Source organism: Dromaius novaehollandiae, chromosome 7 (genome assembly GCF_036370855.1).
Source record: "Dromaius novaehollandiae isolate bDroNov1 chromosome 7, bDroNov1.hap1, whole genome shotgun sequence".
Taxonomy (NCBI): domain Eukaryota; kingdom Metazoa; phylum Chordata; class Aves; order Casuariiformes; family Dromaiidae; genus Dromaius; species Dromaius novaehollandiae.
Window position 1 is genome coordinate 21840137 of NC_088104.1, and position 22156 is coordinate 21862292.

General features: G+C 37.4%; 2 protein-coding genes and 1 long non-coding RNA gene across 5 annotated transcripts in view; 1 reads left to right on the forward strand and 2 right to left on the reverse strand.

Moving 5' to 3' along the window:
* TTC21B (tetratricopeptide repeat domain 21B) overlaps positions 1 to 980 on the reverse strand; it is a 42723-nt gene extending 41743 nt beyond the window's left edge. For both annotated transcript variants that reach the window (XR_010389968.1, XM_026094122.2), the window contains exons 1-2: positions 890 to 980; positions 582 to 711 (exon numbers count right to left, since the gene is read on the reverse strand). Coding sequence is in view for 1 of the 2 variants with exons in the window: in XM_026094122.2 (XP_025949907.2) it covers positions 582 to 711; positions 890 to 910 (151 nt within the window). In the remaining variant the exon portion in view is untranslated. The remainder of the gene's footprint in view (positions 1 to 581; positions 712 to 889) is intronic.
* A 238-nt stretch (positions 981 to 1218) lies between these two features.
* On the forward strand, positions 1219 to 10126 carry LOC135328850 (uncharacterized). The gene is made up of 3 exons (XR_010389969.1): positions 1219 to 1297; positions 1784 to 1839; positions 7526 to 10126. It is a non-coding gene; the product is annotated as an uncharacterized LOC135328850 (long non-coding RNA).
* The window catches only part of LOC112979697 (sodium channel protein type 1 subunit alpha), a 60790-nt gene continuing 43769 nt past the window's right edge, over positions 5136 to 22156 (reverse strand). For both annotated transcript variants that reach the window (XM_026094093.2, XM_026094097.2), the window contains exons 19-24: positions 20317 to 20598; positions 14121 to 14174; positions 13640 to 13777; positions 10113 to 10217; positions 8741 to 9011; positions 5136 to 8378 (exon numbers count right to left, since the gene is read on the reverse strand). In XM_026094093.2, coding sequence (XP_025949878.2) covers positions 7210 to 8378; positions 8741 to 9011; positions 10113 to 10217; positions 13640 to 13777; positions 14121 to 14174; positions 20317 to 20598 — 2019 coding nt within the window. In that variant the 3' untranslated portion in view covers positions 5136 to 7209. The remainder of the gene's footprint in view (positions 8379 to 8740; positions 9012 to 10112; positions 10218 to 13639; positions 13778 to 14120; positions 14175 to 20316; positions 20599 to 22156) is intronic.

Here is a 22156-nt window from a genome sequence, read left to right on the forward strand (position 1 = left end):
AAGATTTTCCCAGTAGGAATTATTTGTCAGCTCTCCAGAGGCAGATGGGTATCACAAAGTTACATATGACTGTATTGAAGAGAGAATACATTTAGCTGGGACAACCAACCAATTTATCTTTGTGATACAAAACAAGGGGCATTCGGGCAAGCACTAGTAGACTGCCCCTTGTCCCCAGAGCCAACAAACTTACCTTAAAAACGGCAGGCTGACAAGCATTTCAGCTCCACAGACCAGGAAAGCACAGCATATCCTGATCTGATCATCACTTCCACCCATTCACAGATAAAACTGCCTTCACATACCAGTCTTCGTGTTTGCATCCTCAGAGAGCCAGCAGGGACCAGCGCTCGAGCAAAGAGCCGGCTCCGAGCGGGCCCCGCACGCCTGCGAGGCAACCGGAGGGCGATCCGAGAAGAGGGGCACCGCGAGCTCCCGGCCAGTCACCGCAGCCGACTCCCGAGGAGGGAGAAGCCCCCGACGGGAGCCACCGCCCGGCTCGCTGCGCCGAGGCCCGGGAGAGCCCCTCGCGGGCCGCCAGCCGCATCGGCAGCGCCGCCCGCCCCCCGGCCCCGCCTCACCTGCTCTGAGGGCGCCGTAGGCCCGGTAGAAGAGCAGCACCGGGTCGCTGCCCAGCCGCCCCAGCGCCTCCTCGGCGGCGGCGCGGACGTGCTGGAAGTAGCCCTCCCGGCAGTAGTAGTTCAGCAAGGCCTGCGGGAGAGGCGGCCGCGTCAGAGCCGAGCCCCCCGGGCACGCGCTTCGCCCCGGCGCCGCAGGAGGCCGCAGGAGGCCGCGCCGCCCGCCGCGCTCCCCCTCCTCCCGCCGGCCCCCGCGGCCCCGCTCCCCCGGGGGTGGCGGGGTGGCGGCGACCGCCGCGAAGCGCCCCAACCTGTTGCCCCGCGGCGTCCATCGCCTCAGCGCGTTGCTACCCAGCGCCGCCCGGGCGGGGCCAGCAGGAGGGCGAGGCCTGCGGTGAGGGAGCTCGCTGCCATTGGCTGGCTGGCAGGAGCGCGCGTCGCCATTGGCTTGGAGGGAAAAGAGGCGTGAGAGACACGGGAAGATAGACAGCGAAGAGACGGAGTGTCCCTGCTGGTGCCATTGGTAGCTCAGGAGATGGAGGCGGGACTGTAGGGCCAGAGCGAGTTCCCATTTGCTACCCCCGACAGGAGGTTGTTACCATTGGGTGGGCAGTGGGCGAGGCGGGGAGGGGGTGGAACACGCCTTGTTTGGTTGGTGGTGGTTGGGGTGCGGCGCGCCCTGCCGGCGGGAGGGGGGGCCGCGGCTAGCTCGGACAGCGGTGAGCCGGGATGCGCTAGCGGCCGACGTCGGACGGCCCGGGGTGGGTGGGCGAAACGCTTCTGTGAAGAATATGACGTGGTATAAATGCTGCAAAGGCTTTACTAAGCAAGCTTGGATCTTTACAGCTAGCTTGATAATATTTGCACGCGTTTTCTTCTTGAAAAAGCCTAATACTTCCCCTCGCGTATCTTGCCATGTGCAGAGACGTGCCCTGGCCGCTCAGGAGCCATGATGTCTGTGCCATCCCCGTGCGGGCTGTGCAGGTTACTTCCAAATTGTCACTTGCTTTTTCAGCAATTCTGTACACTAGTAAATTAGTTTTGGCGTCTCATGCTTAAAAGATCAGGAAACCATAGTTTACAGAGGATTTTTTTTTTCATGAATCATCTCACTGACTCTCTCTTGAATATTTACACAAGCTGTTGTCTGAATGGAAGGCTTTGACACTTTGTTTATTCTCTCTCTCCCTCTTTTTTTTTTTTAGGCTCTGTGGTCTTAGAGATGACTAGACTGATGACTAAAAGGCCCAAACTGAGTAAGGTTTGTCAAAGACCACAATATTGAGCTCTTTGGGTTATGTAAAGCTCTGTAGAAATGAAATGAAATGTAGAAAGTTCCCTTTTTTGCTCTTTCTCTCCTCACAGTGAATTACAGAATTGGAAAGACTAGTGAAATTCAGGATTTCCACTTGATATGAAAGCATCCTCTTTCATTGTTGAGAGTTACCAGAAACAAACAAATATTCCTAAATAATTTTGCTTTATAGTCCATCTAACATGTAAACGAAGTATCCTTTGCAAAACCATCAAAATTGCAGTTTAATACAAGGAGGCAAACCAGGCTTCAAATCTTGCATATAACATTTCAGCTTCTGTAACATTGAAAACCTCAGATAGGTGTGAGGAAACTATTATTTCTGTGTGACTACGACCTGTAATCAGCAATTACAATGGTATAGTTCTCTTTTTATCTTGAAAGCTATTTTTTGAGCAAAGGAAGGCTTAAAATTTGTAGATAGAATATTAAATAATAATATTCAACTTACTCCTAGATTTTTGAAGCAGTCTATTATTTCTGTCAGATTGTGGATAATTTACATACCTTTGAAGATAACCTTTTAAGACCTATTTTGTCTATATACTAATCTGAAAATACATATCTTTTCACTTTGACACTTAAGCCTTTGTACCAAAGGTTTAGACTTTATTTTCAATGATGCATTTCAGAGCAATTTGAAGGAGAAATTGAATTCTGTGTGTAGGAGAAACTCTTCCTTTAAAAGATCTGTAATGAATTTTGGGAAACATGCTTTGAATTTTTATTTCTGCATTAGCACCTGCTCAAGCATACAGAACATGTTTGCTCACATACTGGTTTTATGCTAAGGTCAGTATTCACTTCAGACTTTCTTCAGTATGAGTTGGGACTGCAGTGTAAAATTAGGTAAGCATATAAAATGAATATTTTCAGAAATCCATAAGGAGTAAATTTCCATAAGAATCCATAAGGAGTAAATGACAGTCCCACTTTCCAGCTGTGTTTGTTTTGTCAATATTAGTATCCACAAAAGATAGCTTTTAGGCTAGTGATGCTTTCCAAAAAGGTTCTTAAAAATTCCTGAGAATAAAACAAATGGTTACTCACTCCAATGCTGATTCCCTTTTTCAGAAATGCACTTGAATAGGAGATGTTCTGTATCCTACTCATGAATAGGAATTAGCAAGAATAAAGTGGTTCTCTTGATCTAATGTGGGGAATATTATGCATGCAGTACTATTTCCTGTCCTCAGTTTCTCTTTATAAACGGAAGAATGTTCAGTTCTTCATGTTCAAATAAATGGTATGCGTCTCCTAGGATATATTTGGGATGGCGCAAGTGTTTGACTGTTGATTGCTCCATTGCATGGAGTTGCTGCATGAAGTCACTCAATTGTGAATATGTGTGTTGAAACATACAGAATCATCATGTTAGGTGTCTAACAGGTGTTGAATTAGAAATTTTTAGTTGGTGATTAACAGGACAGTCACAAGGATTTGCTTAGTGAAAAAATAATGAGCATAATCCTGTGGTATCCTGGGTGCCACAGGGCTACATCTTTAGATGCAGGTGATCTATCTGTAAATCAGTGTTTGTTAGCTTAAGAACTTCAGCATTGTGGCAAAAAAAGCTTTTACAGTTGATTTAGATGTTTTCAGTTTCCTTCCTGGTAATGGCTGAACATTAGGAGTTAACCTCTTAACTACCAAATCTCTCTTACCTTCAGTCATGAAATATTGCTGACACCTTTACAGTGTGGCTGTTTTTCAGTGGCATGCTTCCATCCCTTTCTTCCAAGATATCTCAGAGATTATTATTGAACAATGACATTCCTGCACCTGTGATTTTCATATGGAATGAACTGTTTTATCTGGCAATGTCTTAAGAAATACATTTGATCTGTCTCTCTTTTACTTGGGTAGGAAGTGAAATGCAGTGCAAAAAACCTTTATTTGGTATCGACATTCTTCTAGTGTCTCCACTGTGATATGCAGGTATCTTTCCTGCCTAGGTATTTCTGCAGCCTAATAGCCTATAGCCAGAGCATATTTTTGTCCTTTTGCAAGTAATGTGTCTGTTCCAGTGTTTACAGCATGTTATGGAAATTAGGCTTGTCGGCCACCATAACAGGGCCCGACCCTAGGTTCCTGCAGAAAAGTTCAGAGCCAAATCAAAGCAAATTAAATAATTACATTTTAATGACACGCGTGCAGTAATTACAGCTCGAGCTGGGTGCCTCCGAAGAGGGACCCCGAACAAAGAAATCCCTGGGCAATTATACCTTCCAGTCTAAGCTCTCCAGCCCTCGCGCGGTAGTTTGGACCAATAGTAATATTTTGGTCTGGGGTCTCCTGCTCCTTATTGGGTCTCATCACTGTCCCTAGGTAGGCTGTTTATCTTTACTGTTGCGGTTTCTGTTGACAGATGTGTCTTGATTCCTCGGGTCCCGCCCTTGTCTCTCAAGGCCCTGACAAAGAGGTGTTGTTCCAGCAATTAGCACTGCCCCAGCAGTGACAATAGGTGTTATCTCCCAGGGTCCTGACGAAGGGGATATAATCCAGACCCCAAGATAGTCCAGACCCCCTAATTAACACTGTTTCAGCAGTGAGAGGAGGCTTTGTTTCCCAGGGTCCTGGCGCCCAAGCAGGCCTTATTTCAAAGCCTTGACATCCTCCCTCCTGGAGCGCGAAGCACAGGAATGCAGACTGCTTGCAACTCCCTTACCATTCCAGTTTGAACCAGCTCTCAGGCCCTTTTCTTACTGAACTAGGTAAAAGTTCATTATTTTATCTAAGTGCTGCCTAAGGCTTCAACAAATTTAGCTACTCATGCTAAGCAAGTTTTATATAAGTTGTGCTATGCAGTTACCTCTAGACAGTTTCAGCTCAATATTCTTTAACACAGCATATCTTTGTAGCATGCTATTCGTACAGAAAAATGTTACTGAAATACAGTTAAGGTTGCAGGAGCAGGTCCTTACAAGGCAATATACGGAAAAATTGAAAAAGATAGTACTATGTACAAAACCAAAACAAAGTCTAACCAAAACAAACATTTTCTCTTCAGGAATTAACAAATAATAGTTTTATTTTTATATATAGCTGTTTCCTTTTATGAAATAGTATATTTCATCTGTATTTTGTCTTTCTCATCAGTACAGAAATAGTACTACCTTTAGGATAGCCTTGTGACAGCACTAGGATTTTAATAGTAAAGGTTTTCAGTATCCTATTTTCAGTATCCTGTGCATTTTTAAATTGTACCTTTTTAATGTCAGGTAATAAAAACAACAGGAACATACAATAAAAAATGTAATCTTTATTATTTTGGCGCATTAGTAATGTTGTTTAGCATCATTTAGGGTAATAGTAGCATTTTCCTGCATGCAGTTCACTAATACAGTATTAGTCAATGATTTTAGTAAAAGTAATCTATATTTAATTTTCCTGTGTAAGAAACATAAAATGTCCTGATGTGTTTGATTATACAATTTTGCTACTTTCTCTGTGTGAAAAAATATTGTGGACCCAAGATTACATTTAGAACTGTTCTAATGCAGCATGAAACTAAAAAAAAATCACAATTAAAAAAAAGAAAAAATCAAGAATTCTGAGAAAGAAAAATTGTACCTGAAAATTTCTGATGCAGGCACTACTTAGACATTCAATTAAAACTTTACACCATTTCCTAACTGCAAAAAAATGAGTCTTTTGGAAGCAAATTATGAACTTGTTTTGCAGAAAGTATTGAAATGTTTGCAAATATAGTAAAAAGTAACAACCTACAGCTATCCATTCTCTTGGACATCTCTTGCTCTCTGGAGTTCTATGAAAAAGTGCTATGGACAGAAAGTAATAAAAATGGTGTGACATCAACCTGAAGATAAAATTCAGTTCTTATTTTATGTACATAATGCTGAAAAATAAAATAAAATGATTTTTACAGTATTTATATTTGCTTATAAAATTCTAACATTATTTTCAACAGGTTTAGTAGTTTTCAACATGTCTGTACAGTTTGGATACACACTATATGCATTTCACTTAAAATTCAAAAATGTAAATAAGCTCCTAAATAGCTGCAAAATATTGCTTAATGGTATGAGGAATGAGGTCTTGTTGAAGAGTTTATTTCATTTAGCTCTGATGTATGGCTTCCATATTCAAGAATCCTGGACAGTCAAAGGAACAGCAGCATAGGCAATATAAGCATGCATTGATAGCATCCAAACTATCTATAATGGTAGAGAATACATAATTTTACCTGTCGAAAGCTTGCACGCTACACTTATTGTGGTACATATTTGATGCAATAAATGTGCTCAGGTCATTCTTTGTTTGCTCAAACATGCACCACAGGTTAAAAATTACTATATACATAACAGAGGGCTTTTCATTAACATATACAACATCAACCTTACTGAGAGCTGAAGATGGCTAAACAATACTGCAGGATAAAGCAGAACAACGTTATAAAGGGCTCTTTTCGATCAATTCTGTGGTTTTGGGCAGATTCATTTAGTATTTGTATGTAGAAGAACTTGACAAAATCTGTGACTCTAGACTTAGAAAGAAATTTGCTCTTTCTGAAATTTAATGGTCTGTGTAAGAAAATAATCCATTTTTACTTTTGTGAATTACAGAGGGGACTTTACAGGCATACCAAGACTTGTTTGGGTGTAATACAACATGAATACATTAATTAAGCACCTCAAAATTTATTATTCCTTTCCAGAGACACTGAGTTAAAAAAACCTGTTGTTCTTTGTGACTTAATATTTTTTCATGCATGATCTATAAGTGCAGCATGCCTTCATGCAAATCATTTCTGTCTGTATATTAGAGAGTCATATAATAGAACACCTGGTCCTTATACCTGTAAAGTAGTACTTAACCCTTCCCCAACAGAAGCCCCATTTACAAAAATAGTCACATATAATAAACAACGTATGAATAAAAAAAAGATGAATCCACCAACACAGATCTTGTAAAAATATGACATATGTGGCAGTTGAAATGCAAACAGTGGATACAGTTACTGTATTGTTTTACGCTAAACACACAAATTATTCGTTTGCACCCCTTTAACTAGTCCCTACAGCCTGAGTAGCCATTTTTTCTCTCCTCTTCAGCAGTGTCAGCTGGTAGTGAGAACAGTAACCTCCTGTCAAGGTTGTTTCCCCATATCACAGTCACAGTTACTGACGAGGGGTCACTGTCTTTTAATAGGCACTGACCTTAAATATACAGTACATTTGTAAAAACTGTCCGTTTGGCATAGACCTCCCATCAGGAGTCCTGTTGACACAAACACATCACCCTTACAGGCTATGAACTGTTTTGCACATAGATGATTTTGCTTGCAATTTACTTTTATTTCTGAACATCTTTGCCTTCCTTTTCATGCTTTTCTGTGACTGGCCTTGTTACACGATCATAAGATGGGGGACAAACTGCTGTTGATGCAGTTATATCGGTTTTCTCTGTAAATGAGTTTTCATTTAACTTGTCAATAAGAATTTCATCTTTGATACCCTGACCAGCCCCTCCTTCAGTTTTATTTTTGTTATAGATAAAGGAAGCTTGTTTTACTGTTCGCTTTAAAAGGTGACGTCTATAAGCACGTTGAATAATGACAGCAGATACTTCTTCTTGTTTTCGTTTTAATGTGGTTGTAATTGGTTCATAGGAGGCTTTAGAAGGATTTGATGCCATAAACCGATCTTCCATCTGGATTCTGAGGGCATCCATCTCTCCACTTTCCCCCAAAACACGCTTCGTGAAAGCAAACAAGATGTCAAGGCAGTGAATTCTGTCACCACTTACCATGGGTAGATCCATTGCAATAAGCTGGACTTTGTTTGGTTTGGGTAGATGAAGAGGAGGCTCAAGTGCTGCTGCAAAATCAGATAATTTCTCAAATTCCATGAATTGTGTTGCATCTGGATCAAACTTCTCCCAGACTTCATAGAACATCTCAAAGTCATCCTCGCTCAAGGGCTCAGCGCTTTCTTCGGTAGCAACACCAAAGTTCTCCAAAATCACAGCAATGTACATGTTCACCACTACCAGAAACGATATGATAATGTAGCTGACAAAGAAGAAAATCCCAACGGAAGGGTTGCCGCAGTCTCCTTTAACAGAGCTGCCCGGATGAGCTTTATAAGGGTCACAGTCTGGTTCCCCGCTGTTGAGAATTGGGGCTAACAGGCCATCCCAGCCAGCAGATGTGGTAATTTGGAAGAGACAGATCATGCTGTTGCCAAATGTTTCAAAATTGAACATATCATCTATACCGGCTTCCCTCTTGACATAGGCAAAGTTGGACATCCCAAATATGGCATAGATAAACATGACCAGGAACAGCAGCAGACCAATGTTGAACAAAGCAGGAAGAGACATCATCAAAGCAAAAAGCAGAGTGCGGATGCCCTTAGCGCCCTTAATGAGACGCAGGATTCGACCTATTCTGGCAAGTCGAATGACTCTGAACAGAGTAGGGGACACAAAATACTTTTCAATCATCTCAGCTAGAAACATACCTAAAACAGGAAAAAAAAAAAAAAAAAAAAAAGAGGTTTTACCACTTATTCTCCATATTATAGTAGAAATTTAGATATAAAAGTAATTTTAAAGTTGCTGGTTACATATAACAATTAAAGATATTCTGTAGATTCTACTTGCCTAATTTCCTTATATGACATTTAAAATTTGCAGGCACAATATATGTTGAGGGATAATAGTTTTGATTGTTGGATTAGATAAATTATTAGAGAAAATGAAAGTTGCATGACTTATTTGTAAACGTTACAGTGACAAAAGCCAACCATGCAGCCCCTTGAGTAAATGTTCACTTTATATTCATTTTACCCTCTTTTTTGTAAGTACAATAAACAATACTTACCAACTATTGAGAGAATGACAACTACAAAATCAAAAATGTTCCATCCTATGGTGAAATAGTAATGGCGAAGTGAAATTAATTTCAGTACACATTCTCCAGTAAAAAGAACAATGAAGACTAGGTTTATCCAGTATAAAATATTTTCCATTTCATCACTTTGGTCATCAGTTTCTACCATCATGGTAACCATGTTAAGACAAATGAGAATCATGATGCTGATGTCAAATACTTGCTGGGTCACAAAATCAAAAACCATGCCTTGAAATTTGTTCTGAGGAGAAAAGAAGAAAAAAGAAACATCCAATATGAATTATAATTGTTTTTCTTTTCCCATTAGTAGAAAATTATATTCAGTAATCCCTATAAGACTTCAATAAAAAAGTAATTAGTGAAATTAACTAGAATAGTCAAAGTGAATACAACAGCTTCATTCAGCTTCCTTTGCATGTATGCAGTGTGATCGTCTTCATCCATCCATCCATCTGGCAGATTTATGAATGAAATTTAGCTCTGTTGGGTCCTGGTTTCACCACCACATCTTTTTTCCTTGAAGCTTTTGCCTCAGCCGCTTTCTGTTCTGTGAAATGAATAAGACTGAGCCCTTGCAGAAAAAATACACAATGAGATAATGTCATTAAAGACAGTCCTTAAAGCATAGCCGTGAAAATGGATGAATGGAGATTGCCTGATCAATTTTAATTTTATGTGTCTTAACTTCTACAGTTCTGGTTTGGCTGTCTTAGCATTTTTTCTAAAATTGCTTCAACTAATCTATCTTTGACCAGGCTACTCATTTTTCCTCTTTTCTTTGAACTTTTTTTGCTGGAAAGTTCCAGGAGAAACAACTCAAGTTAACCAGCAAGTATGAGAAATTTTAATCAAATCTTTGCAAAGTATAGGAAATTTAAAATGAATTACGATTGATGGATTACAATCCATGGGGAGTGTTAGGAAATTTTAACCAGAAGTATTTCTAACATGAATAGTTTAAAAATACAATGGTTTTGATAATTTTTTTGTCAAATATTTTGACAGATGTCATTGAACTCTAAGGACATAGGCATTTGAATGCCTCAGGCATTTTTGAAAAATCTTAGCTATCAGTAAGTGGATGGTTTCATTTCTGTTTTCGTTGCTGTAGTGAAAGAAGATACATGTCTTTTGTTTGCTTAGCAAAAGTAAAACTCTGGAATTCACACATGAAATGACTGCAAGGGAAAAAATTTTTTTCTGTGTTTTTATACCCACTTTTGCTGACTGATATATTACTTAGAGATAATTTGTACATAAGCAAATTCCTGTTCTGTATGTATCAATGAAAACTGAGCTCTTCATAAATAACTACTGGCCTGATGAATATAAATAATTTTACCCCTGGTCTTGGTATAGGTTTTTGTGGTTTTTTGGATCCCAACTTTTTCATTGCATTGTAGTATTTCTTCTGCTCTTCTGTCATAAATATGTCTTGACCTCCAAAGTAAAAACATGACATCAGAACTGGTTATAATCACATTTATATGCAGTGTTAAAAAAAACTTTTAGAGAAAAGAGATTAGTATACATATATATATATGTATATTACTATGAAGACACAAGACTACACTGACATTGAGCTACTGCTCTTTTCCGTAGCCATTTTCAAATTTTAATATTAACATGCATTATGAAGTTTAGTTAATAATTAAGCTAGTGAGTTTTTAGTTTAAGGCTTTGTTATATCTGGAGGTAAGGCATATGTATGCTGTCAGTAATAATAAGCAGGACGTCTAATGTAAGCACATGCACTGATCCTCAGCATCCTTTGTTTGTCAGACTTAAACTTTGAATACTGGACACTGACTAGGAAGTGTCATGTCTGACAAAGGTGACCCACTTTTGTATCTGTATTGAAATGGCATTGTCTGTGATAGATATTAAGTCATTTTCCACCAGATTTAGTAATTTTTATATTGAAGCTTCTTTTAATTGAAATAGCAGTTTTCTAAAAAATGTGCCTTAAGGAAGATCCTTCCCTCAAAAGTTCTTAAAAGGCACTGAATATAAGTCACTTACTGGACAGGCAAATGTTGATTAATCATTTAGGAAATTGAGATTACTGAGTGGCTAAAGAGATACTCCTTTGAATAGTTAGATACGCTGATACTGAAAAAAAGTGAATTTTCACAAAAGCTATTGTGTCTTGATTATTAAAGTTCACTGAATAATCCAGGAGGGCTGAAAGCAGAGTGCATGAGAAAATTGATATTAGTAACCTTACTCTAACCCCTGCTAACCCATATCCATGTGAATGCATAAAATTCCAATATGGTGGCTTTCCAGGTGTGAAAAAGTTTTTTTCGAATTCCCAAATAAAAACATCCAGAACCAAGCTAGGCAATGTTTAAAGTTGTTCTGACTGGATCATAGATCTGCAGAGAGTTGTTAGGCAACGTGGATATCCCTCCCAAGGTTTAGGCACTGATTCCTGTCATTTTTTATTTAATGGCAGTTGAAAGCCAAAATACAACTTGTTACCAGCTTCAGTAGTTTGGTGAACCATAATTGTCTCAGCTATATGTGAGGAAGCAGCAGTCAGAAAAAAACACATTCTGTGTATTCAGTAGTATTCCTGCTCTAAAATGTTACAGGAGTATTTGCAACAGTAAACATCAGATACGCAGAGGTATTCTGTTTTCTGAAAATTCAAATGGCACAAATATTTCAAAAGATAGATGTTGTTCCTTGGTGCTTTGGGACAGCCTGTCTAGTAAAACAAGAGCAAAGATAAAGTACATATCCTTGCAGTAATTTTGGTTATGTATTATATAGTAGTGTTGACATCCATTAGGGTCATTCTTTTAAATGAAACAGGATAGGCTTTGCATACATTTGATAAATATTATGTGTATCACCTTGAATCCTGATTATTTTATAGTTCTTGTATTGGTTTAGTCTCTCCACATCATATGGCAGTACTGCAAATGAATAATCTTAAAGGTTCATGCAAAATCTTCTAAAATGTTCATTGTTTATGGAACTGACAGGAAATGTCATCTAAGGCCTGCCGCCTTCTGATTAGTTCCGAGACAAACATAACATTAATATCTTAGCAGAGTTAACACATTAAATTTGAGACAAACATAAAAATATCATGGATCTAAGGCTTGGAGCTACCTATCAATTTCAGATTAAACCTGGAAGACAGAGTATTTTGATGCAGGCAGCAATTTCCTGAAAAGCAAGAAGACTGGCTGGGGAAGAATCCCTTAGTTCATTACATATGGCTGTTGGCAATCTGAGCATTTATCCCAGGAGTTGTCTGCTGAACATCCAATACTGCATGTCACAAAAAAACAGTAATGTGACATTTTTCTACAGTTATTTTCCTTGGATTCCAACAAATCGTTTTCAGTATCTCTTTTCTTTCATAGGAAGTGATATGGAAAATAGAATTTGAGATAAACTCAGGTAGTCTGAGCTATTAAATGCTCTCATTTCTCATCTGTGACTGTAGTGGAAGAAAGGAAGTGGACAAATTCAGCATGTGAATGCGTCAGTGCTTTAGATACCTCTGGTTTAGCAATCACATTAGCTTTGGGACTCAGAGTCTTCAAGGTTCTTGAGAAAGTGGGCTACTAGGCTTTGGAGAAACTGAACTAATGAGGGAAGCAGTCTTGATATTGTTAACAGCAAAGTGCTCTCTTTTAACTCTTTTATGTTGATTGGCTTCTGTGCTTAATTAAATTCTTAGCAGATGCCAGAATTGGCCTTTGCAGTCTGATGGTGAAGATAAAAAGATATATATGGGACCTTCATGGCACCCTAAACAAAATCCACTGCCTCTTGTAACAGATGGCTTGAATGAAAACCCATCAGACTCTGCATACCTCTTGGAGTTCATTTTTCCCAGATAAAAAAAGAGACCTGCAGACATCTAATTCCAGGAATATCTATGAACACATAGGACTGGATGGCAGCCCTTTTTTGGATAGGCGTTTAGGAACTGCTATTGATGACATGGGAATGCATGCACTGTGCACTGCAAAGGTCCCTAATCATATACCTCTTGGTGTCTAGCTTGTATAATTTCCAAAATCTTTCTGTGGGTCTGTTGCTAGTGGCATAAACCCAAAGAAAGTGAGGAAGTCCAGTGAAAGTAATGAAAGAAATGTGAATGAAAGAAAATTAAATACAATTTTAATGAAGAAGTATTTTAGTAAATCATAGATTTTTTTTCCACTTAGCTTTAACTATCTAAAAAATTTACAGAAAATTATTTTAAGGATGAGCATTTGGTACTCAGACCACCTATACCAGCAAGATTCTCCACATCTGCACTACCAAACAGTAAAAAAGGCCCTGAAACAGTTACAGATTGGTCCTGTTCTGTATTGTTCTATATTGTTCAGTGCCACAAAACAACTTGTGCCATTGAATACTCAGGATCATTAAAACAGTATCTATAGTAGTGTGTAGAAATAATGCTTTATTTTTCATAACCAAGTAGCTAATAATACTTAAAAATATTCATAGTGATAAACTCATTACAAATCAAGAAAAAAATTATTCATACCCAAATGAATGAAAAAAATCAAGAAATTTTGAGTGCTTGAATGTAGAGGTCTAAATCAGAAGTTTGATCACATAAAGAGATTTCATTAAGTGTAGCCATGAAAAAGCAGATGACTTGAGGAACACTAAACAGGACACTGAAAACAGAAGAGCGTGTTCCATTCACTATGATGTACAGTCTTACAAAGTTAATATATACTATATCTTGGTTAAGATTTTATATCATAATGTTCTTTGGCTTTTTCAATTTTGAACAAAGCTTGGGTGTACATTCTGTATTTTATGAACCTTTGAAAAATTAACGTTTTTCAGTATCTTTAGAAGCAAAAGGAAATACTTAATACTTATCTTCTTTTTTTGTTGATTGAAGTTATCGATGATGACACCAATGAACAGGTTCAGGGTGAAAAAAGACCCAAAAATGATAAAGATGACAAAATACAAATACATGTACAAGTTGTCTTCATACTTGGGTTGCAGTGATACCTGAGGAAAAAATGTGAAATATCATTCCTAAGATTTCATGTGAAAATTTCAACTGAATGAGCAGCAACCTTAGACAAAACGTCCAGAATATTTTGTATTTGGACAATATCCTTGTCACTTAAATCAATGTATTTTTGCCCATTATATTTACTGCCAGCAGCATCTGGTAGTTCACTTTCAGTTTTCAACAATTTGTTACAGCAGAATTTGTCTCATATTAGATCATTTAATTTGGTTCATTCTATTATATAGATATTAATTGCTTTTGTAAGATATATAAATATATATTTGTTGATAGCAGACCTCAAGAAAAAAGGTACTTTAAAATATTTGCAGTACTTACATCTCTTGAATCAATAGCTGCATACATAATATCCATCCAGCCTTTAAATGTAGCCTGTAAACAGTACACACCTATTTAAGCATATTGCTTTAAGAAAGTTATATAACTATTTCGAACAACTGAGTACGGTACCAGGAATTATTAGCATAACATAGGATTTCTAGATAATTTAATCTCTTGGCTTTCTTCAGAGCTGCTCAGCAGATACACTACTGTGCCCCCCTGTTTTGTCTCTGTATGAGCAGTGGCATTATAGGCAATAAGTATAACCAACTAATTTATCACAAATGATAGAATGCAGTATCATTTTAATGGATTAAATGTTCATCAAAGTCACATCAATTGTGAAGGCTATGTACAGCTGAGAAATAGCTTTTGTAACTCAGTCGCCACCAATGAAGACTGATGTGTGGTCCCTGCCTCTCGTATCAGTCAGAAAGGTGGCAGCCAAAGGGAACCAAAGGTCAGATGGGCTCAGAAAAGGCGAGTATTTTCCTATTAATCAGAACTCTGATTTCTCTACTTTAAAAGATTTTTCCTGATTTAGTGGTTCTGTTTTCACTTTAAGTATATTTTATTGTGTTTTACAGAGGCTGGATCCCTCAAATATGTTCAGAGATGAACAAGAGCATGTGTGTTCTGTGTGCATCAAAGACTGAAGATGCCTTATACATAGTGGAATTCAGTTAACTATTATAGCTGTTTCCTCTGCCCCAAATTTGTAAATTTTCACATTTCACATTGAGGTGCATATTGCTTCATCTGAGGTTTCAAAATAGAAAGCCATTTTCTCTGTTGTAGCAATTAGTTCTGTTTTGAAGCAGGCACAGCGGAGGCAACATGTCCAAGCAGACATGTCCAAGTAGAAATCACTGTTTTTCATCCAGTTGTGCTCAGCATAAAGAAACAAAGATCTGAGATAGTTCTCTATCATTTAATCCCTATTATAATTTTTCTACACAAGGCTGCAGGTCATTGATTGCTTCATATTCCTTGCAGTAGAGACCAGTGCAGGCACAAGCTGAGAATGGGACACTCTTCATCCATGATTGTTCCTGTATCTCCAGCATCTTGAGGTTTCTTTACTAGTGGGGGTCTCGAAAAGGTTTCACTTATGCAGCATACAAAGCAACTGGCATCATCATAAGATGGAATTCAAATGAGAAGTTATTTTCTTAAAGGAAAAGTAGTCTCTTACACTTCTGAAATGGTAGAATCTTAAAACAAGCAGGGTTATCCTGAGATGTAAGTCCAATATGCAAGAAGTTTCACAACTTTGAGCCAACACACAAAAAATGAAGTAATTCAGGCAACTTATGGTGTGATGGTGAATTCAAAACGCAGTATCTGAGGACCAGTAAATCACCAATAAATCTGAAAAGGTGAAACACTCAGCTGAACAATCTAAAGCCCCTGTGGAATATTTGGATTGCAAGAGTAGTAGGATCAACTTGAATCTTTGCATATCATCTTTAGGCAAAGTGGAATTATTTTTTGTAAGCTTATCAGTGTAACCTGGACTAACTAAAGTGGAAGGAAAAAACTTCTAATTTTAAATATTTAGCTTCACCATCATCTACTGATAAAAGTAAAAATAGTATTCCATTATAAACAGGCAGTACCCTTTGCTCAGAGCTAGGAAAAAGATCTGAAGAACTATCAGAGCTGTTGTAGGCTTTGTTGTTGTTGTTGTTGTTGTTGTTGTTGTTGTTAAAAAGGAGACTTGAAAAGAGAGTGGAGACCAAAAAGATTTAAATATTATATGTTACTATCTTGTAGTTTAAAATATCTAAAATATAATCTGCATTTACCACAACTCAGTTAAACAAACCTGTGAAAAATTACCATTCTTGAAGAGGTGAAGAAAAAAAAACAAAAGCAAAACTTAATTAAAATGATGAATGGTTTCTTTCAATAATAAAATATGCTCCCTCATCATATTTTTTGTTTCAGATCCTTCATGTGAATCTTAAGAAACCTTGAATATAATCATCACTATGCAAAAATATGTACATTATTTGGGAGCTCAGCTGCAAACAAACCTGATTCTGTAATTTCCAAAGCAGAAGCCACAGCTCAGTATGAGAATTTTCATTTTGTTAAGTATGTTGCCTGAGCAAAGCAGAACAATTGAACTGGAGGTTCATTGTCAAGGTATCAAATCTAATGAGAGAGTGTCATTTCTCTTGCAGACAGTAGATGCTTATGCCTGCTTATGTTAGGCTTAAATTTGTCTACAATTATTTTTATTTCACAGAAATACTTACTTTACTTTTGTTAAAAGTATATCAACTTTTTTTCCTGATGAATAATTTCCAATGAAGTTAAAAGTAATGTTGGAGTTACACCACTCTATTTCTTTACCAGAAAGAACTGTCAGGAACATTCTGATTCCCTCTGAGATACAATAGTATCTATCTTCTTTTTAAAATACTAACCTGTTGGAGCTTTGCAGCCATCTTAAACTCTGTGATAGCCCTAGACTTCATCTTCTGATTTTTTTACCCTACACTTACCAAGATTTGTTTTATATTGTATATAATACTGTGTTTTGAGACCCACTGGTTTGCCACATATTATCCTGGTAAGCATCTAGGCTTCCAGGAGATTTACTTACCAAAGAATCCAAACACTAGGATGCAAATTTTTCTTACAAAGGCATAACTCTGTAAAAGTATCCAGGCAGATGTCACATCTCTTTGTGCACACCTACCTCTTCCTCTTCACTTACTGATGCATGAGAATTGTGAAAGGGGTTTCTCCAGCAGATCTGTCTTTGCTTTGACGCTTCTCTTTAGGGACAGAGAAATACTTGTACAAGTTCCGACCAAAAAGTGAAAAAAGAACTTTGCAGATCCACATAGACCAACATGAGCTATGCCAGATCATAGCAGATAAAATGTCTTACGGAGACAGTTGTGAACTAGCATGAATATTTACACTCCAGTTAAATATATCTGACTGCAAATTATATAAGACTTTTGGAAAATGGTATTGGTCTCTGATCACCAAAGTCTATAAAATTTGGTAACATTGCTGGCACATATTGTTCGCCTGTATATTTGGGCAGGAAAGAATTACAACATTGCTCTCAATACCATGGATTTTCCAGCCCCCCAAAATACAAAACACAAACCAAGATTAGTTTATCTCCTTTTCTGAGGTTTCTTCTAGGAGTCCATTCCTCCCCCCACCAAGGAAACTGAAGAAGGAGCTTCTCAGAGACTTATTTTGACTTAAAAATCCGCAGTGACACATTTCCGATCTATTTTTGGAGCCTACAATATTTCTTTCTGAAGTTGTCTCCCAGTTCTTTTGAGTAGTTCGGTATGAAATGGCTATGTTTAATTTTTACTTTACTCTTAAAAAGAGTTTTTCAGAGATGAACAGACCCATATATCACCAGCAAAGGCACAAGTTCATGATTCAGAAGAATTTTTTTTCATGGAACTCATATGTCTTTCCTAGAAAACTAAGCTCTTCAATCCCAGGTTTTGGAGTTTTTCAAGTTTTCGTTTGGATCTTTTTTTTCATGAGAAGGTACTACTTCCAGTAATATTCCCTTCAAATAGAAAGTATCAGTGATCCAGGAAATGAGGATTTATCTCATATTATCTATAATCCAAAAAAGCTGAAGGAATTTACAGATTTCTTCTTTGAATAACTCAAAAGGCATAAATTGGGGGAGAGAATAATGGAAAAAATACTGAATTGTAAGACACAGCCTGCTGTTGTTACTAGCCTCCTGCAAAAAGGACTTTGTAGCTGTAATTCTTTCATTGACACTTATCACTGTGTTTGTCATTAGAAAAATGGTATTGATCTCTATGGGGTTATTCTCAGGTCCCTCACAACCTAAACAACAGTGTGTGCCTTAGTTTGGAAAGGCAGAGAACCAAATCATTTTAGAGGACTTTTCAACTAATCATTAAGATGTAAAGAATGGTCCTTAATGTTTACATCGAGAGCACGGAAGGCATATCCACTGGAAACCATGATTTTTTAAATCAGATTTTTCAGACTTAATGTCTTACTTTGAGCTAAATACCCAACTTTCAATAGCTTCATCTTTGTTTCTGACATATTAGTGGATCCCTCTAATTAATTAATTAGTATTTTTTGTTACTAGAAGCTGAATAAGAAGGGTAGGTAAGTCTAAGATTATGATATACCTATTCACTTCTCAAGTTTCTTCAGAACATCATGACCTTAGAAGCCTGTACTAGATCCTCATTCAAAGTGCTTTATATATCAAACAGAAAATCACCTTATAAATATCTTCCCAGATTAGAATGATGCAGAGAATCTCAAACACTTATGAATTGTGGCCTTATTGTATTCTTAAAGGTGAAAAAAAGGTGAAAAAACCATAGCTTCTGCAAAATTTAAAGCATTAGTATCAAGTGGATACTTCCTTTTCTTTGCTGTAGGGCTTTTATCATTCCGTAACTGCAAAATCACTGCTACTAGTGTATTTACTAAACCCTAAAAGATGCAGGACCAAGTGTCTTTTTTTGTGCAGTGACAGAAATGTCTTTTTTTGGGGGGTATGTAAAACACAAAATCTCTTCACACTTTTTCACAGAAAAAATGACAGTGAATTTTCAGTGACAGTGGCGTCACTGAAATCCTACTCACACAACAAACTCCATCCACTAGGCAAGCCTTTGATACCTGTGTGAAATAGTACTCATATGACATTGCAGAGATATTAACAACTGGCCTTTCCTCCTATGAGAGCTGAGTCCCCCCTTTGGCCTAGATTAATTTTCCCATTTGGAAGCATGGGAACAAAATAGGCAAATTTCTCTGAACTTGGCTCCCAGAGCAATGCAATTATTTAAGTATCTAAGTTTTCATGTCAGAAATAATTTTTGTTGTCACCATTGGAGTGAAGATGGTATAAATTATGCATAACTGAGACACTGAAGTGTATATCACTCTGCAAATAGCTGATGGGTGGCAGCTGAGGCCATTAGCCAGGAAGATGGGTCCCTGGTCTTACCCTTGTCCCAGAATAGACTAGGTTACTACTAGAAGAGATGCAAACCTGGGAAGAGTTTTGCTGATGCCTTGCCTCTCCTGAGCATGGCCAATAAAGCATCTGAACCTCCCTTTCCTCATTCTAGGCCAATGGATTTCAAAAATCAGACTGGGAGAAAAGAAATATTCAAGATCTTTCTAGTACAACCCAGTTTTGTATTCAGTAGTTTATGTATGTTTCTTTAATACTGCTGGTCCCTCTCTGCTCTTTCCTGATGTGACAGTAATTAATCACAAAGAAATTTAAATTGTCAGAGTTGTCAGAGTTACACAAGGGAGACACTATGATATTGGCTGGAAGGGGCAGTTCATGATCCTCCGAAATACTGTTTCAGGTCCTCTGCAGGCCCACATCAATCACTGCATCATGTAACTGAACTAAAATGTTAACTAAACTAAAAAAAGGAAACTACTGACTTAGACAATAAACCTCAAAAAACATAGAGCTTGCTGACTGCGCATAACTCAGAGTCCAACGTTTTGTTGACTAAAGCTGGGACAGATTGTAAGCTATTCTAAAACACAAAGCAGTAGCTAATGCTCTGAGAACACAGTTTTTGATAGTGAAGACATAACTTACAGTGTGTTTCCACATATATTTGACACTCTTCCTTCTGTTTTTGCTAAATAAACTACACTAGGTGTTAATGCACAAAATACCAGGGAAAATATGTCATAGATTATATTATCTAACGTTTTTTTCTCCCATTTCTCTTCCTAGTGAGAAATTTCTTCTTAGATCACATAAGTCTGCACTGGTGGCAGCCACATCATTGAGAAGGGATTTCCTATCTGGAATTCTTTCTGTGACTTAATCAAACCAATGCAGATTTTTATTTTCAGCAACAGTAAAACTTAAAGTATTCAAATACCTCTAGAAACTCTTAAAGTTAGAAGGGCCTGGAGGACTAAAGGAAATATAAATGGGAAGACTAACAAATGTTCTGTCAGATGTCCTAAAAATTCTTTATTGTTAGTAGCCTCTATCTGCTGCTTACTATGAAAAGAGTAATCAGTTATCAATGCAGTGGTATTACTAAGTCACAGATAAAAATCGTCAGGTAAATATTTATCTTTTCCATTTTTGGAGCTAGTATTGCTTTTCACTATTACATTATAAACAATAAGAGGTATATAAAGAGTGATCACTTACTACTTGAAGTAAAGAAAGATACCCAAATCCTACATTATCAAAGTTTACTTTCACGTTTTTCCATCGGGCACTTTGATTGTTTTTTATGAGTTCCTCGCACTGACTAAAATTGTTGATTTGGTCGACTTCAAACCTTTCATCAGTTGTGGTGTTAACACAGTAGTAGAACTTCCCAGCAAACAGATTTACTCCCATGATGCTGAAAATTAGCCAGAATATAAGACAAACGAGAAGCACGTTCATGATGGATGGAATTGCTCCTAAAAGGGCATTCACAACCACCTAGTACACAAATACAGGGGGAAAAAGAAAAGAGTGTAAGAATATTTACAGCAATAAGGTTTTGTATACTGTTTTACCAATGCTTAATAAATGTTTGTTAAGAAACTAATACTATAAATGTTAATGCAATACATTGATAACTGTAGCATTGCACTGTTCTTTTAAACACTTAACATTAGTACATGTTATGAAAGAAAAATAAGTGAGAAAAATGAAATAGTTAACAAAACAAAAAAGAAGACCTGGTAGTAGTAAGATGAAGCCTGACACTGGTGTGTTCTATATAAAAGAGAGATATGTGTTAAATACAAATACAGAAATAATAATAATCTAAAAATGCAACAAATTATAGCTTAAAAATGATTTTAAAAAAAAGTGGCAACCTGGAGATTTGATCAACATAGCTTTGAAATTTAAGCTGAAAAAACAAATGCCATGAATCTAGAAACTAAGATCTCTATTAAGAGGATTATGCAGGAATATACATATCTTTATTGCCTTATTGATCCATGCAAGATTATAACAAAGATTAATTTCTTTGTATAGAAAAGCAAGACAGTTTTGCAATATGTTTCTATTTGAATCAACATAATTTATTTCAAGCTCCAGTCTTATTGTTTGATTTATTGAGTTTAAGTCAGTAACACCCTTCATTTATCTAAAGAAAGAAAAGTATCAAGGACATATTTAGGATTTTGATTTTGCATTTTAAATTATTTTTGGCTAGTTGCCTGCTCAGCCCCTTGTAGGCAAGAGGTCAATAATTACTTATGTAGAAAAAATATATTTTCTGATAGATATAGTAAGCAATTGCATGTGTCCGTCAGAGCTACCAAAACTTTTGTGATATCTGCTTGGCTGAACAGCTGAGCAATCACTTCTCCTTAAATATCCAATACCAGATCTTTTCACTTACTAGTTGCATTTTATTTTAAATTTTATTTTCTTCTCTGTAAAACTTTATGACCTTGTAGGAAGATAAATAGAATATATACTAGGGGTCTGTTTCTCAGTAATCCAATTCCTGCAGTAAGGCAGGAATGGATTGGGGTGGGTACTTGAGGTGTATTAAGGTGTCTTATTCCATCTTTGTTGTCCCTGCTTTCTGCAGCATGCAGGAATCTTCCCCACCGTCAGTATGATTTCCAGCAAGCTCAGAGCTGCTCAGTCTTACTACCTGTATTTCACAGCCTCTTGAAGGCCTTTGGAAGCAGAGTGTTGTGGCAGTGTTACTCGTCACTCAGCACCCTCCTCCTCCCAAATGTTATGGCCAGGAATTAGGACCTGTTTAGAGATCTTAGGTAGAAATGTTATTTTCAGGGCATATTTCCTTCTGATTTTAAGGACCTCCTCTATTGCCAGAAGGTAGAAATGGGACCTTTCTGTAACAGAGAATTATCCTATCATTTATAAAAACCTGAATGTTTAAAGATTTAACTTTTATCGGCAGCTTCTGGTTTTGGTGATAACTTTAAAGGAAGCGTGCTTGCATTCTTGAGATTTTTATTACAGAAAATGTGAAGTATTTAGATCATGTGTGCACAAGCTAGCCATTTAT